Source organism: Trachemys scripta, chromosome 3 (assembly GCF_013100865.1).
Source record: "Trachemys scripta elegans isolate TJP31775 chromosome 3, CAS_Tse_1.0, whole genome shotgun sequence".
Lineage (NCBI taxonomy): Eukaryota > Metazoa > Chordata > Testudines > Emydidae > Trachemys > Trachemys scripta.
Window position 1 is genome coordinate 92,290,962 of NC_048300.1, and position 24,072 is coordinate 92,315,033.

The 24,072-nt window shown below is 38.8% G+C and overlaps 1 protein-coding gene across 2 annotated transcripts in view; it reads left to right on the plus strand.

Annotated features, from left to right (window-relative positions):
- SYNE1 (spectrin repeat containing nuclear envelope protein 1) overlaps positions 1–24,072 on the plus strand; it is a 475,430-nt gene that overhangs the window by 113,736 nt on the left and 337,622 nt on the right. For both annotated transcript variants that reach the window (XM_034765383.1, XM_034765382.1), the window contains exons 9-16: positions 176–372; positions 509–615; positions 11,027–11,134; positions 13,347–13,484; positions 14,885–15,049; positions 19,207–19,319; positions 19,876–20,044; positions 22,380–22,476. In XM_034765383.1, coding sequence (XP_034621274.1) covers positions 176–372; positions 509–615; positions 11,027–11,134; positions 13,347–13,484; positions 14,885–15,049; positions 19,207–19,319; positions 19,876–20,044; positions 22,380–22,476 — 1,094 coding nt within the window. The remainder of the gene's footprint in view (positions 1–175; positions 373–508; positions 616–11,026; positions 11,135–13,346; positions 13,485–14,884; positions 15,050–19,206; positions 19,320–19,875; positions 20,045–22,379; positions 22,477–24,072) is intronic.

Here is a 24,072-nt window from a genome sequence, read left to right on the forward strand (position 1 = left end):
TAACACATGGGGCTTAATGTAACCAAACAGCTCACTGGAAATAGAAATTTTAGCTTGAGGCATATTGGAAAATGCACTCTTGGCCACTGATAGAAAACATAACCTTGTATCCTGTGTCTTCATATGACTAGACTGATATATTGTCTCTTTTTTTTTCTTTTTGTTAAATTTTAAGGCAGGCTGGAATTGAAGTCAAAGATTTTGGACGAAGTTGGAGGAGTGGTGTTGCCTTTCATTCAGTTATTCATGCTATTCGTCCAGAGCTAGTGGACATGGAGAAAGTGAAAAGAAGATCTAATAGGGAAAACCTAAATGAGGCCTTCACAATTGCAGAAACAGAACTAGGAATCCCAAGACTTCTTGATCCAGAAGGTACTTTATGTAAACTATACTGCATCAAATTTTGGACTAGGATGGGCTAATTTTTGTTTGAAAGTTTTTCAATGGTATGTAACGTTTTTGCTGTTCAATTATGAATTAATTTACTATATATTCTGCACTTTTCCAGATGTGGATGTTGACAAGCCAGACGAAAAGTCTATCATGACCTACGTAGCACAGTTCCTGAAACACTATCCTGATCTTCATAATACAACTGAAATGCAGGAGAATGATGTAGGTGTCCATTACATTTCCATTTTAATCAGTTGCTTATGCACATAATGGGCATATTTTGACATCTATTTTCAAAACATATAGGTTGTCTCTGTTTTTTTTTAAAAAGGCAGCTGAGTGAAGAACCACCAGAGCTAGAAAGACCATTGTCCAGAAAAGACTAGCTGACTATAAAAGAAGCCAATGTTGTAAATGGACACTAGTAACAATTTTGAAGTGGGAGAGAATAGAATGATGGTGGAAATAGTGACCTTGCAGATAACAGCAGAAGGCAGAAGGAGCAGGAGTAGCTCTGGTGAACAGTAGCAATCTCAGACCATGTCTACACCAGAGGGACTATAGTGGCATATCTGTGGTGCCATAGGTATGATGGCATAGCCCCATAGTGTAGACATTGCCTATGGTCACAGAAGGGGTTTTACCATTGCTATAGAAACACCACCTACCCAAGCGACAGTAGTTAGGTTGACAGAAGCATTCTTCCGTCAACCTAGCTGTGTCTACACCAAAGATTAGGTTAGAATAGCGATGGTGCTCAGTGGTGTGGATTTTTCACCCCTGAGCACTGTAGCTATGTTGACCTAAATTTTAAGGAGGAAGCCAGGCCTGAGTAACCCTAAGAAATTGTAGGTGGCTTTCAAACATAATGGCAGTGAAAGTGGAATAATGTATTACCTGAAGGAATGAGTTATTTTTGCTATATTTCCATCACTGCTTTTTTCCATCAAGATCTTCTGGACTTGGGAGTTAGTTATGATGGCAAGAAGGTCTCCTTTCCATTGCCCAGTCTGGCTTGATTTTTCACCTTAAAAAGGTGCTTTCAGTCCAGGATTTTTCTTGTTATTGATTCAATTTTACACATGCTCTTTGGCACTGGCCTCCCTTCCAAATGGTAGTGCTCTATGCAAGAGACCATGGCTTAGTTCTTAATCCTGATCGTTTGCTCCATGAGTTGTCAGAGGCTGGAAATACTGCAGAGACAATCTGCTCAGCCTCTGACAGAGGAGAGAAGAGGGAAGATATATCCAATACTTTTCAGCCACAGTTCCTGTGGCTGATTGTGGAGAGATATTGAGGAGCTCAGAATGGAGCATAATCTGATCTTCCGTGGCTAAACCACCAGTGACTGTGATGCATGAGTTGGAAAAGGAGGAAGATATTGATTTATCCTACAAAGCTCCCTAATGGATCATCTGGAATAACAAGAACAAAATTATTATTCATTTGACATCTGTCAAATGTCTGCCTGTCTGTCCAGAATCACCTCTTCTCATTGTGGGTTTCTCTTCTCTAAGAAAGATTTAGAGGTACTTTGATATAACTAGCACTTCCCTGAACTGTAAAGTATAAATGTTGCACTACTTAAATCATTGCTGTGGATGCCTGTTATGATCTGTCAAGGCCTTTTAGTTTTACTCTCAAAGGAGTTTTAAAAAGATGCAGCTGAACTTTAATAGACGTTTCCTGTAATCCTGTTTTGTTAAAATACAAGCATGGGAAATGGTTTGGAAATTAGACTCTGGAAATTCTGAGTTATTAGCATCTGTTTTAAATTCCAGAAACATAGGGCCAGAAACATAGCCCATTCAAGTCCATGGAAGGGACTGACTTTGACTTCAATAGGGTTTGCATTGGAGCCATGCTTGCTGTCTGGTTTCTGACCACTCCAGAGATACCACCCAGATTATACTAACCTGGGGGAAGCCTATATTTTTTACTGAATGTCAGCTGGCAGGCTGTGGGCTTGTCCAAGAAAAATAAATGATAGAAGAAGTAGCACACCAACATTTTTAATTTTAGCTATCATTAATCTTATATTATTACTTCCAAGAAATCTTAATTCCCTTGAGAAAGAACTCACCAGCTGCCCTTTTTCACATCACCAATGGATTGGTTAATCTGGAACTGATTGCTGCAGAGGCTTTTTGAGAAAGCCGAATATCAACAGAATGGCAATGCTTTGGTAGAGTCTGGCTTCGATATACAATCTCTTGGTTTATTGCTTTGAGATCCTTCACTTGGCAACCTCCACACTTGTATTATTGTAAAGGATTTCTGTGAGACAAAGGATTAAGAGGCTTACTCTGCACCACAAACACTTTGGATCTGATCTACTCATGATTTGTCAGAGAGTATCATCAACATTAAAATGGATATTTCCCATGATAGCAGATTCTTGTAATTTAGGATGTTCTCTGTGTCCTTGCCAAGCCCATTATGATGACTTTGGAAGAGCATCACACACAGATTCCAGCAAATATTAGCATCTTAATTTATGCAGTTCTTACACACACAGAAAGAAGCTGGGAGTGTATGGCTAATCCTGTTGGCAACATCATACCTAGTTGTAATGCTTTCCCGGATATTCTTTTATGTGCAACACAGTATCTTTAATTCACATTGCATGTTGCACATATAGGGAGTCTAATGTTGTAAAGACTAATATATCAAACGATGAAAAAATGTATATACTGCATTACATTTTTATATGGTAAATGATTAGCCAGGTGAAAGGAAAATTTGAAATGATAGCAGGCCAAGATTAACTATGAAATTATATCATCTAAAATAAATATCTAATTTTTTTTATTAAGATGCTTTTCATTTGGGTTGCCCAATTTCTGACTTTTAAAGGGTTGGTGAAAATTAGACAAAGTGTGGTTTGAAATCTGCAAAGTAAGTGTTTGGTTTCCGGAGGGCTACCATAGCAGCTAGTCTAAATAGTGACGGAATTTCATTATGATTTTAGCTGATTCTTTCTCTCTTTTTAACACTACCACTCTGCATTAATAGAGGTCTTTTTGCAAGCTAAGGCTTGCTCAGACTAAATATCACAGTTTACATTTTAAGTCAGACTAAAAAGTTAAATAGTTGAAAAGTTGAATGGGGCAAGTAATAATTTTGCTTCAATATCTGTGGGAGGACAGCTGAATTTGTAAGGCAATGCCATTTCTGCTACACAGAGCAGCAAATGTGCAACCAGAGACTGATCTCATGAACTGCTGAATCTGAACATACACAGTTTCTATTTTACCAGAGCTTAGAGAGGCCAATTGTGGTAAAAAATGATTGCTTAAAATAAACATAATACAGCCACCATTTTTTTTGGTACTTAGTATTATGGAGGCGAGAAACTAAGAGTGGAGATACAGGGTTTTATAGTATTTTGGACCAATAACTGGGCTGTGCTATTGCAATGTAGAAAAAATTTACAGTTCCAGAAAAGGGAGACTGAGTGTGAAACCGCAAATGTGTCAGGTCACTGTGGAAAACAAAATAAATTAAGCATGTAAAAGTCATTCTGTGCTGTTTTTGTGATGCAATCACTACAGGCAACCAGCATTTTACTCTTTATAGCAGCTCTAGACCTTGACTTCACAATGTCACTTTTTCTTAAAAACCATTGCAGCCAAGGGACTGCTTTTCCAGCCATAAGAGCCATAAAGGTAACTTCTTCCAAAGCCATCTCTCATGCTGTTGCCGTTGATTGGCCAGAAAGAAGCCAGCATCCTAATGCATGCATGCAGCAAGGGGAATGAGCTAGAGTGAGAGTATAAAAGTGAGCGTAGTCTTCTTTTCTCAGACATAACCCATTTGTCCATCTATATAATTTCACTTAAAAGGTGGTTGGAAATTTAGTTGTTCCTTATAAAATATGTTCATAAATTAGCAGTAGCTAATAGACCAAAAGCATTGGTTTGGTTTGCAAACCAAACTCCTTTATTGGATTTGGTTTGCAAACCAAACTCCTTTATTGGATTTACTGAGATAACAAAAATACATTAATATTTAATAACTTGCCTCAGAGAAGTTTCAGATAATATGAACCTCTCTTTCCAAGAAGGTCACTTCTGTTTCTTTAGATGAGTGATTTTTTTAATGTACTTCTTCTCTCTGTACTTCTTTGTATCTGCTCTGCTTTTTGGTTTGGTTTGGTTTAATTGGCTATCCATTGTTTCTTCATACTGCCAGGACACACTTCAAGCAATCCCAACTTTTTCCATTATTATTCCTAAATTAAAAGTAAGGTTTAAACACTCTGGAATAAGAACGTATCCCTCAACTGAGTGTTAATGCTTGCTACTTTTTCACACCAGTTACTCCTATAAACTTTTTCACTAACACTTAATTTAGTAAATAATTCTATAGCGATATGGTAGAAAAGCAGATCAACTTATACATAGGGTATCTCAAGCCATGCTTTATAATGGTTTTGTTAAATCTAAGTTTATATATAGAAAGACAGGGTTGGATGGATAGATGAAAAGATCTATCTATCTATGTTTGTAGATAGATAGAGTTCAGCATGCACCATGACCCCCTTCTGATAACATAAGAACGGCCATACTGGGTCAGACCAAAGGTCCATCTAGCCTAGTATCCTGTCTTCCGACAGTGGCTGATGCCAGGTGCTTCATAGGGAATGAACAGAACAGGTAATCATCAGATGATCCATCCCCTTGTTGCCAATTCCCACATTTGGCAAACAGAGGCTAGGGACACCATCCCTGCCCATTCTGTCTTATAGCCATTGATGGACCTATCCTCCATGAATTACTACATGACCCTGGGTGGGGGGAGAAGGGCGGGGAGAGGGGGCTGGAGTTCGAGCCCTGCTGCCCCCAGGTGGGGGTGGAGCTCAGGCCCACAGTTTGAAAACCACTGGGTAGCTATTAGGTTGTTTCACGTACCTGTGGTATAGTATGTGTTTGAAAGAGAAAATATATGCATAACAGTGTGAGGTTTGATGAAGCTTTTATTACCATATGTCTGTGATGACTTTGAGGGTGCCATTTTCAAAGGTGCCTAGCATTTGGGTGTCCAATGCTCATTAATTTCTATTGGGAATTGGGCCTTTCAGGCAGCTTTGAAATTCTGAACTTATAAGTTTAACAGATGGTTTTGTTTTGAAATGAACATTCTAAATGAGAGATGAAATTAGGGGTCCAGAAAAAAATCCATTTGGTGGTAAATAATGGTTATCACTAAGGTCACTGCAGGATACATTTATTTTCTTATGTCATCTGATTAATGAACATGTTCTAAGGGTTTTTTAACTCAACACAAGACTATTTTCTACTAAGTATCAGTCAGGATTGCTTTCATACTACATATAACCAAGTAATTATACCATACTTTATATACTAGACTTAGAGATAAAATAGGTATATTAGTATAGGTAGGGGCTGGATTCTCCACCCTACCCAAGCAGGTAGATAAAGGATCCATGAGGGATCTGTTGCAACTCCCCAGTGCTGCATGGCCCAGCCCTGGTGTAAGTTAGAGTTACTGAGGAGCAGCTCTAAGTTACACTGCCAATGGTGTAAGCTCCTTCATTGACCTCACACCAGAGGCTGAACAGAATAGTATAGAGGAGCTTCCGTGCTCTAGAATCCGCCTGACATGACCCCTCCCCCCACTTGTGTCAGTGTGGCAAGTGGCTAGTGTAGGAGGTGACTCTGCCACATTGACAGCTTTATGGCAGTGTAACGGTCCTCTATGTAAAGGGAATTCTCCCTTTGGCCAGCTACTGCCAAAAATTACTACTTTGTGCTGCTTGAGCAGTGCAAAGTGTCTGTAGGGGACTAGAGAATCTGGCCCATAACTCTCCTCTCAGGATTCTACTTGCAATGGTATTCATGGTATATAGCTTTGTAAAGTCATATGTTTGAGTGTAGAAAATTCAGGAGTGTTATGTCTTTGTAAAAATTTTATGTGCTCATATTTTTCGAACTAGAGACCATAGTTGAGCACCTAAATTCATATTTAGGCACCTTAACAAGTGCCCTGATATTCAGAGTAGCTGAGCTCTTGAATCTGTCATAGATCAGCATTTCTGAAGATCAGGCCATTTATTTATTTGCCTAAATATGGATTTAAGAGCTGACCTGTAAGGGCCCAACTTTGAAAATTTTGCATAATTACATATCAGAAAACTGGATAATCCAACTAAGTACTCCTTTTTCGATCTGTAATTAAACTCCTTATGATACACAAATGTATATACTTAGCTGTCTAGCAAAGTGTCTTGGTTTTGTAATTTTCAAATTAACCTCAATGGCATCAATTTAAAAACTGTTATACGTTGTTTTGACTTTCTGACTGGGTCAAAAATATTCTGGGTTAATTTAAACTGCTTCACCTTCTTGTCATAGGTGAAGCCAGAAACACTTTTCCATTGTTTAATTACATGCCTTAGCTTTCATTGGCTGTTTAGCACTGTGCTCTTATTCAGTTGCTCTTCTCTGCAAAATCAATGAATATTTATGGAAAGATAACAGGATAAGCTATTATTTTAAAATGTCATTTAGGGTTAATATGCAGGGAATAAACTGCAGAAAATTAGAAAAATTAAATGTCAAGCAAATGTGATCAGAGATCAGATCTCTTATCTAAAAGGAATAATTTTAGTTCTACTAGCCAGCTATATTTATAGTTGCTTACACTCCAGTCCATATGCTGTTCAAGATGGCTAGTCTTCAGAATATAATTTGCCTATTTAGAAATGTACCCTTTTGATGTTTCTGACTGAGCGTGCAGAGCACTAAGCATTGATAAATCCCTTGTGTTAAATATGATAGTTCATCAGACATGAGGTATGAATGGTAGGTCCTTGGTGCTTAAGAAACTGTGATTCATTTCCACCTACTACCACTGAAGTCGTACTTGCAACCATTATAATCAGAAGGGGGTCTTCGAACTGCTTATATATCAACCAAGGAACCTCTCATCTGACAAGTGGGGCTGAGACACAGAGAGCTATATTGATGCCTCAGATACAGTTACTGAGAGAGATATTCCAATGTGTGTAGAAAGAAAAAAGAGTCCAGTGAAGCAGGCTGCAAAAACAGAGTGGTAAAATAGGAGCATGGCTAAAAGTTTAAGAAATTAACAAACGATTATTCCTAAGCAAAAACATTCTGGGCCAAATTCATCTCTTGTGTAAGTAAATACAAATCCATTTACTTTAGGTTGATTTTACAGCATAGCTAAATTTGATCCCTTCTCTATAGTGGGGCCATATCTATCAACATGAATAATTTTTTTTATAGTGTGGTAAATTGGAGAATTGGTCTGAAATTCAATAAAGACAAATGCAAAGTACTACACTTAGGAAGAAAAAAATCAAATGAACAAATACAAAATGGAGAATAACTAGCTGGGCACTAGTAATGTTGAAAAAAATCTGGGGGTTATGGTGGATAACAAATTGAATCTGAGTCAACAATGTGATGCAGTTTCAAAAAAGGCAGATATACCAGGGTGTGTTAATAGAGTATTGTATATAAGACATAGGAAGTAATTGTCCTCCTCTACTTGGCACTGGTGAGGAGGCCCCAGCTTGAGTAATGTGTCCAGTTTTAGGTGCCACACTTTAAGAAAAATGTGGACGAATTGGAGCAAGTCCAGAAAAGAGTAACAAAAATGCTTAAAAGAAATATGAGCTATGAGGAAAGATTAAAAATACTGGACATGGTTAGTCTTGAGAAAAGAAGACTGAAGCAGGACCTGATGACACTCTTCAAATATGTGAGGGATAATTAAGTACCGGAACAGGTTACCAAGGGAGGTTGTGGAATCCCTGTCATTGGAGTTTTTAAGAGCAGATTAGACAAACACCTGTCTCGGATGGTCTATGTATGCTTAGACCTGCCTCAGCATGTGGGGGCTAGATGGTCTCTTGAGTCCCTTCTACTCCTACATTTCTACGGTTTCTATGAAATACGGTATTGGAATATACACATATAGGGTGAAATTTTGGCTTCATTGAAATCAGTGGCAGAACTTCCATTGATTTCAGTGGATCAGGAATTTCACCCAGAGGTTGTGTGCCACTATACAACGTGCTATATGGAGTAAAGAGCTAAACTTCAGGGCTTAAATCCTGGCCGTCTGGCAAGACTCCCATTGACTGCAGGGGAGGTACTATTTCTTCTCATATTCATAAGTGAGCATATCATTTCTGTGTTACACACAAGATCACATAAAGTTTTCTAACCTATTGAGTATCTCCCACCCATTGGTATTTATACGTCAGATACAGACTGTATGGAAGCCCAGTTGAGGAATAACACAAAACCTTGATGCCTGTCATTCTTTTAGAACTGAAATGTCTTAAAAATCAATCTTACTGCATATAGAAGTAGCTACTTTTTTTTTTCTTTGCTGTTAGATGACAAGATTGTACACTTCAAAGGACATTATGGAAGGATTTATTTTAACTCTTAAGTCTATTTTCAGCTAATGTAGACATGTTCTTGCTGCTGCTGATTCTGTAGTTCAAAGAATCTTGAGCCTGATTCCCACACATGGCTTTGTGGCTTATAGAGTCAGTCACCAAGTCAGAATGGTAGTGTTTTACACCCATTTTAGACTTGTCTTTATAACACTTAGTGTGCTGCAAGCTGGGGTACAAATCACTGGCCTGCTGTGCACTAAGTTGCTGTGTGGACCTTGCTATCGTGCACTAGAAGTTCCATAGTGCCAGGGCCGGCTCCAGGCACCAGCTTGGCAAGCAGGTGCTTGGGGCGGCCACTCCGGAGAGGGGCGGCAGGTCCAGCTATTCGGCGGACGGTCCCTCACTCCTGCTCGGAGCGAAGGACCTTCTTCCGAATTGCCGCCGCACATCGCGATCGTGGCTTTTTTTTTTTGGCAGCTTGGGGCGGCCAAAACCCTGGAGCCAGCCCTGCGTAGTGCACTTTGACCCACTGCTGTAGATCACAGCACATGATGGAACTTTCAGTGTGCGGTAGCAGGGTATACATAGCTGTTTAGTGTGCAGCAGACCAGAGTGCTATAGATTTATACCCGTTTTCTGTGTACTGCCAGACCATGTAGACAAGTCCTTTGTACATACTTTGCAAAGCTATAAATGATTCCACAAGATGCATGCAAAGTGAATATAATCTGGAAGGGAATTCTCATCAGGCATACAGTCAGTGGAAATGGCTCCTGTGCTAGTTTTGCCTATCCTGCCGCCTCAGCACCGAGGGACTGGGGAGGGAGTGGGTTGCTCCATTCCCATACAGCAATTCTCAGCTCATGGATGGTCCAAAGAGACCATAGCTAGCGGTTGTAAAATAATAGCCTCCCCAGGGTTGCTCTAATTTACTTCTGGGCTGAGGGCAGCTTGAGAATTAGAGAGCTATAACTGACTCCCTGACAACCCTCTGTAATGAGAGGATTTTGGTAAAAGAGGGAACCTTAAACCTTAAATATTTAAGTTTAAACTGATTGTTCTTTCGTACATTTCAGTTGCTTAAAAAACTTATAGGTATTTCCTCTACAGTTTTGTAAGCATGAATCCACTAATTTGGTGTGATGTTTGAAACTTACTCACATACTTTAGGATACTAGGTAATATGGGTTTAGTTGAATCTAATGGCCTTGCTTCTCCTCTGACTGGTTTTACAGGAGTGTATCTTCATTCATTTCAATGGAGTTACTCCTGAGTTACACTAGTATTAGTGAGAGGTGCATGTGGCCTACTGTGTGCAAATCTCAATCAGTCACTTACATCCCGCTTAAGGATTAGGCTGTTTACACATTGCACAAATGCCTCTTCTATCATATGCTAAATCCTGATATGACAAGCTTACAGACCTGTGATTTCCTGTTGGTATTTTTCTGTTGCTGACTCTCTGATCACATTGTTCCGGACACAACATTAATAAGAACTGTGTGATTGACAGTACACCGTACTAAAGCAATGTTGAAACAAGTTCTCTAATAGAACAGTATACTGTTATTGAATGTAGAAAGATCAGTGTGTTGTGGTATATAAGCAAAAGAAACTGTGACGATCAGTACCTTGCAATGTTTTTTTTTTTTTTTGTCCTAACTAAAATGGTAGAATATGTAAGCATTTGTCATTTATACCAACTTGCTATTTGATACCAGATGGTGCACTTAAATCAGGGAGCCAATAGTCTGATAATGTAGGATGTCATTACGACACAGTTTATCATCAATACCATAAGTGATAATAAATGATAAAATCAGGAATAATAATCCCCTTTTCCAAACAAACTGACCTTCATTTAAATTCACTGTGAACAAATTGTGATTTAATCTGTGGCAGATTAAAATTAGTTGTTGTGATTTATTGCAGTGGCTGCACATTAAATTGGCTTTAAATGAGAACTCCATGTGACACTATGTTCCATGTGAGACTGCAGTACCCCTTGCTAGTATGAACCTCATGTCTAGGAGTCTAAATTCTACTCTCACATCCAGGCAACCCCACTCATTCAGGTTGCATGCAGATAATAGACAGTCGAATTTGACCCAAATGTCTACATTGACTTTCTCTGTAAATGAAATTGGCCTGCTAGGAAAGAGTAATATATTGCCTATTTTTGGCACTGACTAATAACCATCTACAATGCTGTTTGGGTTTCCCATCTCACAGAAAGAAGATAGACTGATGCTGAGAGACCTCAAAGTTTGGGTCGAACAGTTCGAAAGGGACCTGACCAGGACACAGATGGCAGAAGTAAGCTTACAGGAAAAATACCAGGTAAGCCGTGGAAAACTTTAAATGGTGGAAGATTTTTGTCATGATTTGATGTAACGTGCCCCTGAATTTGTATCCTTCTTCCATATAACTAATACAGTATGCTGACTGTATAAAAGTATGCAGTGTTTCACCGCTGAAACAAATCTAAGTCTGCAGATGCCCACATTGTGCCCCCTAGATCTTCAAATAAAGGGGACTTGTCTAACACAGATCTGCCTCCTGCAGGATGGAACAAGGGCTAGGTTGCCCTTAGGTGGGCAGCTAGGGGCAGCTAAGTCCTCTCTCCCCAAACATACATTCCGGATGCTGCAGAGGCCGCTCTGTATGATAGAGGTTCTGTGATGGGGAATAATTGAAGGGGAGGTGGGCCAAGAGGAAGAGTTGGCAGGCCTTGGGCAGGGGTGAAGGTCACATTTCACTCCTCTCCAGCCAGGTCCTAGAAATTAGTCAAAATGGCTAATGCAGAATAGGCCTGTATTATATTTTAATGGAAAACCCTTCTTCCACTGGGGCAGTCATACCCCAGGGGAGGCCTTGACAGTGTGGCTCCAGTGGAGCCATACTACATGGGGTGGGGGGGGAATATGTGGGTGTGATAAGAGCCAGAGTCAATATGGAGGCATAGGATCTGTCTCCAGTGGATATGTCTCCCCTGCCTAATTTGGGTGCAGATCCTACCACCTTTTCTAGATCGGTTAATTCTGCCCCTCTATCAGGATGATGTCAGGGAGGTTTGTAGAGATTTGCTTCCTCTGAAAACCCTGCCCTGGGGTTTGCTGTGGGTGGAGATGATCTAGGCCCTGACAACGGTCCTAAAATCATTGAAATAAAGAGGCAGTTTTCTTTGCCTGCACTTTACTGTATTTTCCTTCTATCATTAAATATATGTATTTGGGTCACATTCTGCTCAGTTATAATCATGTGAATTTGGAGTAACTCAAATAAATTTGTTAGTCTCTAAGGTGCCACAAGTACTCCTGTTCTTTTTGCGGATACAGACTAACATGGCTGCTACTCTGAAATCAGTTGTTGGTGTGAATCCTGAAGAAGTCTGTTGAACTTCATGTGTGACTCTGGATTTAAACTGCTTTAACTCTAAAGAGTGGATTTCAGCAGTTTTTGTTAAATCATAGGTTTTTTTACCTCACAGCCTAGCTTCTTATTTTGTCAGGTTCAGCAGTGAAGTCCCAATTGTATGTTTTTGATACCATAAGTCCAGGGCCGGCTCCAGGGTTTTGGCCGCCCCAAGCAGCCAAACAAACAAACAAAAAAAAAGCAATTCGGCGGGAGGTCCTTTGCTCCGAGCAGGAGTGAGGGACCGTCTGCCTAATTGCCGCCGAACAGCTGGACGTGCCACCCATCTCCGAAGTGGCCGGCCCAAGCACCTGCTTGGTAAGCTGGTGCCTGGAGCCGGCCCTGCATAAGTCTTCCTCTCAGAGTCCTACCACAGCCAAAATACCTGTTGATTTCAGTGGGAGTGCCATACATAGGACTGCTTCAGGACCAGCTCCTGATTGTAAGATGCTGGTTCAAAAATCATGGTAGATCTTTGAAGCAGATGGAATTCCCATCCTCTGCTGAACAGATTATATGTACAATGTTTGAATTCCAAATGGAGGCCCTGATCCTGCAAACAGTTATGCATATAAGTAAAGGCACACAAGCGAATAGTCCCAGCGCATTTAGGGCTACTTGTGTGTAAAATTACTCAAATACATAAATGTTTGCAGTATCAGAGTACTGCTCCTTCCTGGGGTTTGGCATTATTAGTAACACCACATCATAAACTGCAACCTAAACTTCAAATATGGTTATTCATAGGAGTTTCCATGCAGGCCATCTCTGTACCAAAACCTAGTTTTCTCTGCCTGAGAGAGGCTCCAACCCCTCTTTTAACCTGCTAAAAGCTAATTGAATGTAGTTGCAAGTTTTGCTCAACAGTAATTTCTGCCTTTCATGTAGGGTTCAGGTACCTAATAACTGGAGGAAAACAGAGGAGTCCTGTCTCCCTACAGAGGTCCCTTGAGTCTCTTACCCTGTTAAAACGTTTAATAAAAATGTATTTCAAGGAAGTTCATAATTAAATATATATTCCCACTTGGGAAGGATAGAATCTTTTATCAATTCAGAATTGTAAAATGGCCAACCTTGCCCCACACATGTCCTGTTCTTTCCTTCCATGCCTCATTGTACTGATTTTCTTTTCATGCAGTCATTTAAACACTTCCGAGTCCAGTATGAAATAAAGAGGAAACAGATTGAACTTGTAATCCAGTCTTCACGTAAAGATGGTAAATTGTCACTTGATCAAGCTATGGTGAAGCAAGCTTGGGACAGGGTTTCTTCCAGGGTAAGTTAAAAAAATTAATACACTAAATACATTTTATTAGACATAAATCTTTAAGTTTTGATGAAGCAAAGATTGAATAAGGTCTTTAGGATAGGGCACCTACCTTGAACTGCCCTTTCTTAGAAAATATGTTGATAAAAACGTAGTATTATTGAGTATTTTGAAAACACAACTAATAGTACAATTCACAGCTCCCCTCAAACTGGATTGACAGAACAGGTTTTAAACAATATTGAATGCCCTGTAAAATTCTACATCTGTTCATTTACAGAACAATTTGTGTCCGCCTACCAACTACTAAATGTTGCAGTGTGTTGTAAAAGTGTAATGGTATTCATTTGGCATGGACACATTATTTATGAGTGGTGAAGCAACAAATGAGTTATGTAGGTCATTCCAAATGAGAGTCAATGAAACCTTTATAAATGACCATGCTGTCATGAATTTTTCTATGTCATGTATTTAAAATAAACTATAATGGAAATATTTTGAAGCTTTATAATTTTTATTGACATTATTTTCCTCTTTCTTAATTGGGACTCTTCCAGTAAGACAGGCTACTTTACTTCTATAGATCCAAATGTATAGGCTTCTGAGGAAGAGAAAAATTAATAGAGGCCTTTCAGTATTACTGAAAATAGCTTATTTGTATAGTTAATATTAAATCTTCAGATCTGAACTTTCACAGTCTACCAGGGTAAGAAACAAGTGCTGAATCCCATTGGAAAAAGCATTCTTGGCATTCAGTGGGATAAGGAAAGTGTTACTATCCCTGATAACTGATGACATTTGGAGCTTAAGCTTGTCAGGTTCAAGTCTGCATAATGCCAGACAATTATAATTTGGGGAGACATGGTGGAAATAGGTGGAAGAAAGTTGCATTTCTCAAGAACAACTTGTAAGCATCTGTCTGAAACTGCTGAGATCCCTGGAATGTTGACATTTGTCTCCTCTGAAATGGGGTAATGAGCAGAGGGCAGATGAAACTATCTAACATGTATGAGAAGTTCAATTTATGACATGGTTTCAATTTTTTTTCACAAACCTGTCATCACCACATCTGTGGTATAAATATAGAACATCTGATTGCTTTTGGTGGTGGACAAGTTTTACTAATGTACATTTAGGGTAACCTGCACCATTAATGAGTAATGATGCCATGCATAGTTTATCCAGAACAAATTGTTGAAATAGAAAATTATAAATTACCATACTTAATATTGTAATGCCATAAACTGAATATCAACATTTACATTTTATACATCACTTATTGTTCTTTTAATTTCTTTTTGGCCTTGTAACTATCCAGCGCCAGGTTTGTTAGGAGTCTGATTTTCAGGATAGTTACTTGTGCAATTAATCCTGGAAGGATATTCAGTATTCTTAATTTTGTTTTCCAGCTACTAGATTGGCACAAATATCTTGATAAATCTCTTCCTGCGCCTTTGGGTACCATAGGTGCCTGGCTTTACAGAGCAGAGGCTGCCGTTAGGGAAGAAATAATTGTCCAGCAAGCTCATGAGGAAACAGCAAATACGATACATCGGAAGCTTGAACAGCATAAGGTAACTCTGTATGAGACATCTCTATGCATGACATTTCCAGTTTCAGTGGGGCCACTGTTCCTAGGATTGTGGGTGATCGAGAACTCATGCTGTATGAACAACAAATTTTCGTGGTTGTTGTTAATGGGTTTGTTCTGAAAGTGAGTTGTGACGATGCGGAAACTTGGACAACATATGGAGTCCTAAGATTTCCTTGATGCCATACAAATTGGGGTTTTGACATGCTGTAGTTAGGAGGCTACATGTACTAGTTATATTGGTAGATAATCTCCTCGTGGTGGTAGATGAAGCTCAAGTGTCTGTGCCTATTCTTTTAGATCTATCAGATGATACCTTTGACTATGAGGTTTTATTAACACATCTGCAGATCCTAGAAGAAGTAGTTCGAATTATTTTTGAATGGCTCTTATTCCTTTCTTTTTGAGAGGTCCCAGAGTGTAATATTCCATAGCTGTTCATCTGCTCCAGGAGCTCTCTCCTACAGAGCTCCACACTGTACCATTCTGTTACTCAACCTTTATGGAAGCCAAGTGAAATAGTGAGGTAATGGAGAGACTACAATACTTTAAATATGCTGATAACCCGCATTGCAGTTGGTCTTAACCAATGCCTAACCAAGATTGAGGCTTGGAAGAGAATGAGGTGAACCTAGATCATTTTGCGCCTGAACAGGGCTTGAAAAATCCACTTTCCTATGGTTAATAAGAAGCTTTCATAGGCAAATTTGAATATTAGTGCCATCAATTTCTGCAGATTCTAAGCTCTCATTTAAAAGTAAGTTGTATATAGAGAGACAGGCAGATAAAAATCTTTGGGGCGGAGTAGGAGAAGAAAGCTGAGACAGGAAATATAGAGGATGAAGTAAAGAACACAATGTAGGGAAAGAAAAAAAGGGTATATAACCTGGGAAAGAGAGGAAGAAAAGAGAGAACAGAGACTGAAAATATAGGGATAGAAAAGAAAGAAAAATTGGAGTGGAACCAGCAAGGGAAAGAAGGTATAACAGAAGCAAGAGAGATGTTTGTAGTAAGTTATATTTTAAAATGTTTTATATTGAAATTTGATTGACAGCATGATATAAAGATTTATTTGGGCATAAGCTTTCGTGGGTAAAAACCTCACTTCTTCAGATGCATAGAAGAAGTGAGGTTTTTACCCACGAAAGCTTATGCCCAAATAAATCTGTTAGTCTTTAAGGTGCCACCAGACTCCTTGTTGTTTTTGTAGAAACAGACTCACATGGCTACCCCCTGATACTTGACAGCATGATATAAAGAAATACAAGGCACAACTGTTTTATTGCTGCAAAAATAATCTGGCAAGGATTTATTTAAAATTATATTTGTAGTCCTTTTAGCTTCTTTATGGTGTACAGTATAATGAAGGCCTGAAAGGTTTCTTAAAAAAAAGTTTTTGTTAATCTTGGCAATATCATGAATGTCAGCCCTTGTTTTTTGCTAGAACAATTCCTGGAAGTCTTAGAGATATGTATTTNAAACAACAAGGAGTCTGGTGGCACCTTAAAGACTAACAGATTTATTTGGGCATAAGCTTTCGTGGGTAAAAACCTCACTTCTTCTATGCATCTGAAGAAGTGAGGTTTTTACCCACGAAAGCTTATGCCCAAATAAATCTGTTAGTCTTTAAGGTGCCACCAGACTCCTTGTTGTTTTTGTAGAAACAGACTCACATGGCTACCCCCTGATACTTGACAGCATGATATAAAGAAATACAAGGCACAACTGTTTTATTGCTGCAAAAATAATCTGGCAAGGATTTATTTAAAATTATATTTGTAGTCCTTTTAGCTTCTTTATGGTGTACAGTATAATGAAGGCCTGAAAGGTTTCTTAAAAAAAAGTTTTTGTTAATCTTGGCAATATCATGAATGTCAGCCCTTGTTTTTTGCTAGAACAATTCCTGGAAGTCTTAGAGATATGTATTTTGAGCTCTCACATCTTAATTAATCACCCTGACAAGTAAACTTAATCCTTAGGTTAGTAGATGTCAGGTAAATTTTTCAAGCCCTGTATCAGTGGTTCTCAACCTATTTAACACTGTAGGACGCATATATGTGTTATGTGGGCCACATCCAATACTATCTGTGTGGCCCTGAGGATATCACATGAGCTGCAGCTGTGTGTTGATGGATTGCAAGCGGCCCTCGAGCCGCAGGTTGAGAACCACTGCCCTATATGTCGTGCATGTGGGATGGAGAAAGCATCAGAAGAATTAGTAGAAATCAGCTCCCTGTATTGTATGAGTTTGCTCATCTTTGTCACTCAGGTTCGTGACGCAGGGGTCATGAAGATCCTCAGCTGCTTAGGTAGCAGCAATGGCTCAATGTGTTTTTTCCAGCTGTGCTTTACAATTTTTTTTTTATTTCTCTCTGCTGGGAACCTCGCCACATTATCCATACCTTTATCACCTCCAGAAGTTGTTACATGACATTGCATATTATATGGCCCCTTAAGGTTATTCTGAACTTCCAACTAATGCAGAATACATTATTATTAATAATAACATCTAGCTTTATACAGTGCTTTTTATCAGTATATTTCAAAGTGTATTTTGTCTTCTTAGGCACCATCCTGCACAAACTTTGCTTTGTTCAACTTCACATCCATAAGTAGTCCTGTTGAAGTCAGTGGGACTACTCACAGTTGTTTAACTCAAAGTTAAACACATATATTAGTCTTTGAAGGGTCAGGACCTTAATAATTAGTAATTCACTTGGGGAGCGAATTGCATCTGAAAGTCAGAGTTTTTACTGGCGTCTACTAGATTAGTGGGTGAAGTTTCAAGTACTGGTTTTGACTAATAAGTATCTAAAAACTTGTTTCTATCTAAAAATCTCAGGCTATGTCTACATAGCCCTGCAGTTTGGATTATGGGGGTGGGAATAGAAGTGCACACCGAAGTGCTGTGTTGTAACATCCCTCATTTAAATGCGAGAGGGCTAGCTGCAGAGAATTCTCAGCAAGGGTTTCTTGATTCTCAAACTCATTTATCCCCTTTGCCTTACAAAGCCTGAGAGTTTTATCTCTTCTCTCAAACTTTCTTCCAAAGGGGAGGGTTGAGTAGAGTCAGGAGGGTTGGTGGAGGATCATGGGGGATATTGGGCACAATTTTGTGAATTGAGCTGATAGAATTGTATATTTATCTCTGCTGTTGCACAAGTGCTCAGTCAGAGCAGTATGTGGAGAGGTGATATTTTAATACATTGAAAAAATAGACATTTGAGATAAATTTACTAGTTTGCATTTTGTTAAACCAGCTCCCTTAGCCTGGGGAGAGGAGGAGCTGTGCATGATTTTCTTTGTCGGTACAGTACTAATCAGGTTCAGCAAAGGACTGTACAATAAGCTATCTACTCCCTCACATTCTGGCAGCCTTCTGAAGACTTGACATCGTTATGGTTACCGCTTTGGAAACCGTTGCCAGTCATTCATTTTAATAAGTAATCTCCAGGAAATCCTTTGAAGTAGTGTTGCTTGGTTACTATAGAAATGAGCTGTTATTATGAGGCTTATGCTTGTTCGTATCTTATCATAAGCCTACAGGTTTAGGTACTGCATTCAGTGTAGGTTTGTGTAATATATAGCATATAATCACTGAAGCTTCTGATGCCGAGAGTCAGGAGTTCACTTCACATTGAATATGCAATAACATCAGGAACCCTGAATCTGCTGCTTTGTAGCGGGGGGCGGGCGGGATTAGACTAATTGTGTAATATTTGAAATAGCAATTAATAAAAGCTGGTATTTGTATTAAAGACATAAACAGTAAATTTAGCAAAATTATGTACTCATGAAATTTCAGCAATTGCAGACTTTATCTCAGATTAGTCACATATAACCAGAGTTCATCGTGTTTCTTTAAATCTCTGAAAGATTTATTTGAGGCAGTGCAAGTGCCATCTATTTTAAAAACTGCCAGAATTATAAGACACAGCTTTAGCAGAACATCTCATAAGGTACTTTCGCTGTGCAGATGCTCAAGCTGCTATATAATGCTTTTATATTAGGCATTAACTTGCATGCAAATGTGACAGCATGTTCAAATACTTAACTACATTGACTCATCATTGCAGCCTTAAAATCATGCTTATTAGTTAGTCTACTGTGAGCCTTTTCTCTCTCTTTGAATCAAACCAGGACCTGCTTAAAAACCTAGATGGTCACAAAAAGGCATTCCAAGGGATCCACCGGGCTAGGTCTGTTAATGGAGTCCCTGTTCCACTGGAGCAGTTAGACGATATGGCAGAGAGGTAAGAAGAATTTCAATCTTAAATGAAACCTCCTCTGTGAATGACAGAGAACCTGTTTGCTTTATAATGTTTTCATGTAAAAATCAGATTTTACATTTGGTTCTTAGTTAAGAAGAATGGGAGCAGCAACAAATGAGAAATATATTGAAAAGCCTGATATTAATAATTGATAATGGTCAATTTGAACAAGCAATTGATTTTCAAAAAGGAATAATTTTGCAGACAGACTCGGCACAGGAAGGAACATTATGTAACAACATAATGCTTATGAACAAACTGGAAGAGGGATGCTTTGGTAATGAAAAAAACTTAGTCTCAGACCTAAACTGATGATTTACTTCTGTGTATAAACAGAATTATAACATGCTTTATTTTAATGAGCAGCTTTCAGAGTGGCTATCATACAAAATTAAATATGCCTTTGGGCTTTGCATTAGATCAAAAATAGAGATATATCTCACACATAACAAGGTAGCTTGAACCTATAGAAAAATCCTTCCGTTCCTCCTACATATTGAATGTTGCACTTTTTTACTATAGTGTGATTCATTCCTAGGTTTAATTTTGTTGCATCTACGTCTGAACTCCATCTGTTGAAAATGGAGTTTCTGGAACTGAAATACCGTCTGCTGTCACTGTTAGTCCTTGCAGAATCGAAGTTAAAATCATGGATTATCAAATATGGAAGACGAGAGTCGGTAGAACTACTTCTACAAAATTATATTGTAAGCTTTTGTTCTTTGTTTAATTTTGTTGCATCTACATCTGAACTCCAGTGCCTTGCCCCTTGTGTTGTGATTCACACTTATGTAAAGACAGTGTAAAATGCTACCATAAGAGAAGGGACGCATTTTACATCTACTTTGCACCCAATTTGAAGAGGTGTAAAGGACCACAGAAAGTATAAGACAACAGAGAATCCAGCAGATGGCCCCCATCCTGGCTGCGCTCCAGCTGGTTCATGGTGCTCCTATGGTACAAAGTTCTTCTAAACCCAGCAGATCCAGCCTCTCAAATTGGAGGCTCTTTGGGTGGTGCAGAACTACTTTGGGGACTTCCACATCATTGCTCCTTGCAGACAGCTGCCCAGGGAATTGGGGAAGAGGGTGTGGTCAAGGATCTCTCACACCGTAGTGCCCAGCTGTCACTTGGCTCCTTGAGACCACTGGTGGCTTATGGAGAATAAAGCAGCTTTCAGGTCAGTCTAACCTGTGTTGGGGGCTTCACCCTGGGCAGAGCAGCTCTAAGAATGGGGAAACACATAAGGCACATTTGAGCCCCCCTCAGCTGAGCTGAACATTCATTAGCTGAGGTTCTTGCCCAATGTATTTATTATGTGTGCCATGTAAGATTTATGAAGTCCTCACATATTTATTCCCTTGCTTTGATGTGTTTCAGTTTTGTAAATGATGTGATAGTTCCCCACATTACTGTTGTTAGCAATATGAACTGTTCCTTTTCAATAACTTCTTGTTTTGTTTGTTTTTGGAATGCATACACATGCCAAACTCAATTTACAGAGCAACAGATCAGTAATTCAAAATAAAACACAAATTCACTACCTGAGATAACTTTTCATTTAATAGTTAAAAATAAGATTTTTTCCTGCTTACTATAAAATAATGATCCAAAAGCATCTTTCTCTCAATTATTTCACTTCCATTATGTTTTTAGTGCTCATCAAAGCAGCTCACTGATGGTATTAATTATTATAGTTCTCTAGCCATTGCAAGAATTCCATACTTTTAATGCTAATTTGGAATGGGCAAACTGTTTAGAGTAGAGTATACTCAATAATCATGTGCTTAACTTTGGAGAATGTGTGTTCCCATTTGCTTTAGTAGGATTACTCACATTCCTAAAGTTTACTAATGTGCTTAATGCTTTGCTAGATTGGGGTGGGGCTTCAGTGTGTATCTGATGACATAAAGTATGCTTGTATACTGCATAGCTAAGTTAGCCCAACATGCCTTCATTGTACAATATATGCTCTCTCAAAATGTTGGCAAAAAGTGTTTAAAAATCATAACAAATTATGTGTCCAATACAAAACTGGGACCCAAGTCTTTTGGTGCCACTGTCAGTGGCAAAACAGTGAGCCTGGTTAGCCTATCTGAAAAACCGGGCTAATATTTCTTGCACTTACATATCTGAAAGGAATTTACAAAGGTAGGAGAACATTATTTCCATTTGACAGTTGGCCTAACTAAGAACTCAACCCTGAAAACTCTTAAGCACATTAACAACTTCAACAAATAATTTTGAAAAACAATTACATTTGGGAAAAAAAATCAAAGTGACTGACCATCCATGAACAAAAAAAGGGGCAACATTTGTTGAATAAGTATTCCCTATAAATTATTTACCCAGCTCTGTTTAAGAGCAAATGTTCAAAGCAGAATATAGAGTTTTAGCATCAACCGTGAAGGTAAAAACCTATGCAACACTTTGTAAAGCAGGATCACTTAATGTAGGATTTCTTTAACATCTTGTTCCATCTCTTCTGGAAGATGTGAATGCAAACTGAAGTTTGATGGAATATATTTCTTTTCTTTGAATGAAATCTGTCTCTTTGCAGAGGGTCAGTACAAGGGCTATTCTGAAGGCTTAAGTGAGATTTAAATAGTGCATAGGTTTTGTGGTAGCTGTCTGCATGAAGATGAATTTTGCCCTTACTGAATTGTTTTCACTTAGATCTCAGCAGAGGAGGAGTTATCTAATAAATAGTGACTCTTCAGGCAATTCTTTGGCTTCTGCTGAATTCTAAGTATGAAGAAGTCCGAAGAATTCCAGCAAGAAAGAGCAATTAACAGGTTGCCTTATGAGCTTGTTAAAAATATTCATCCAAAATGTACTCTTGAAAAGAGCCTCCTATGGGAAGAGACTATCCTGTCCTGTCATTGTCAAAGGGAGCTCTGGATAGCACATTGTAAATTAAGTGGGGGATGGTTTGGTGAAATTTGAGAAATCGTATCTTAATGCAATTGTAATTCAAAGGAATTATCATTATTCCATGTGACATTTACTTTTGCTTCTTATAACCATTTTTTTCCTTTTCAGTCTGTTATTGAAAACAGTAAATTCTTTGAGCAGTATGAAGTTACATACCAGATCTTGAAAAGGGCAGCTGAGATGTATGCCAAAGCTAATGGCTCAGGTAAATACCTCTGTATCTGTTGCAATTCTGAAGGCATTTTAGTCCTGTTGATTTTAATATCCTTTTTAAATTAGTTCCTCAGAGTATATTTAGAAGCCATTTCCTTCTGTGCAATACAGTTGTACTGTATCTGTAATTAACCACGTGGGATCTGACAAAACTAGAATCCAGTGGATTTCTGCCAGTGTGTGTTGACTGTGTGATTGTTAGAATATGCTACTGGAACATGAGGAAATCTAAGTGTTAATTGTAAAAGTGTTCTTCTACTTTTGACTTGTAGAAAATCAGCCCTGGTTGTAAGTGAAGATGATTTTGATTCACAAAGTGTGAAATTCACTCCAGTGCAGAGGGCTAGCACAATGCCCATGCACCAAATAAGTCTCACATACTTTGTACGGGCCCTCTGCACTGGGGTGAATTTCACCCACTTTGAATAACTTGAAGGAGTTATGAAATGATAATATCTGAGAACTGAGTAACATAGGTCATCTGTGCTTTTGGGGGAGGGAGGGAGGAGGGTGGTGTAAAAAAGCAACAACCTCCTCTCAAAATATCTGGAATGGGGATTTAATGACAGTCACAACAATAATAATAATGATGATGCAATTTGTGCCATTTTGAACAGCCTTGTGTTGGGGCAGTTCAGAGCAGCAGCTATCCAGGGGGAAGTTGTAGAAGGATTGTTAGCCCTCGCTAAACTCCCCAGTACACAGCGGGAAGCTGCACCATCTTGTTATCTCCAGGCTCAAGGAGTGGCCTTTTATTCCTGGGGTGCAAGCTGTGGAAGGATCTTTTGTATTACTCTGCCTCTGAACCTACATGCAAAGCAGTCTCATCCAGTATCATCATTAGCAGCACAGTATTCACTGAAGTACCTTTCACAAGCCTTCCAGAATGACAAAGAATGAACACAATGATAGGTGCAGTATACGATGACCTATGGATGGATCGGCTACTCTCTGTTACACCTATACAACCCCACTGGGTACAGTGAGGTTGCATGGATGGCTCTGGAGGCATCTGATAGGGACTACTTTAAACACTGTCAAATAATAGTGCAGAAATCTCTGGGGTGAGATGCTGCAGTTGTTAAAAATGGTTTATGGATAGGGAGTGAAAAGGAATATCTTACCCATTTAAAGTGACACTTTCAACTCAAATTTGTCCCCAAAGTTAGATTTTTGTAAAAATACACTTTACAAAATGTAAGAGCAATATAAACTATTCCATGATTTTTTAAAAAAACCAACAATAAGTCATTTTCCAACAAATAAATATTCCCCTGAGTTATTTGCAGCATAAATAGTGCAAACTAAGGACACCTAAGCTATGAATTCATTTCTTAAAGGAAATTCGTTGTATACTTTATTTTTTACAATGTATACTTAATTTCTCAACCTTAATGTTGCAGATGACATAGAGCTTGGGGGGATTGCCAATACTTTGGAGGATAAAGCTAAAATTCCGAACTGGGTTATAGATAAAATGAAATTCTACAAAGAGAGAGGTGTAAGGTGCTACCCTTAGGGAAGAAAAATGAAATGCATAAATACAGACGGGGGAAAACTGGCTTGGCAGCCGCACTGCTGAGAAGGA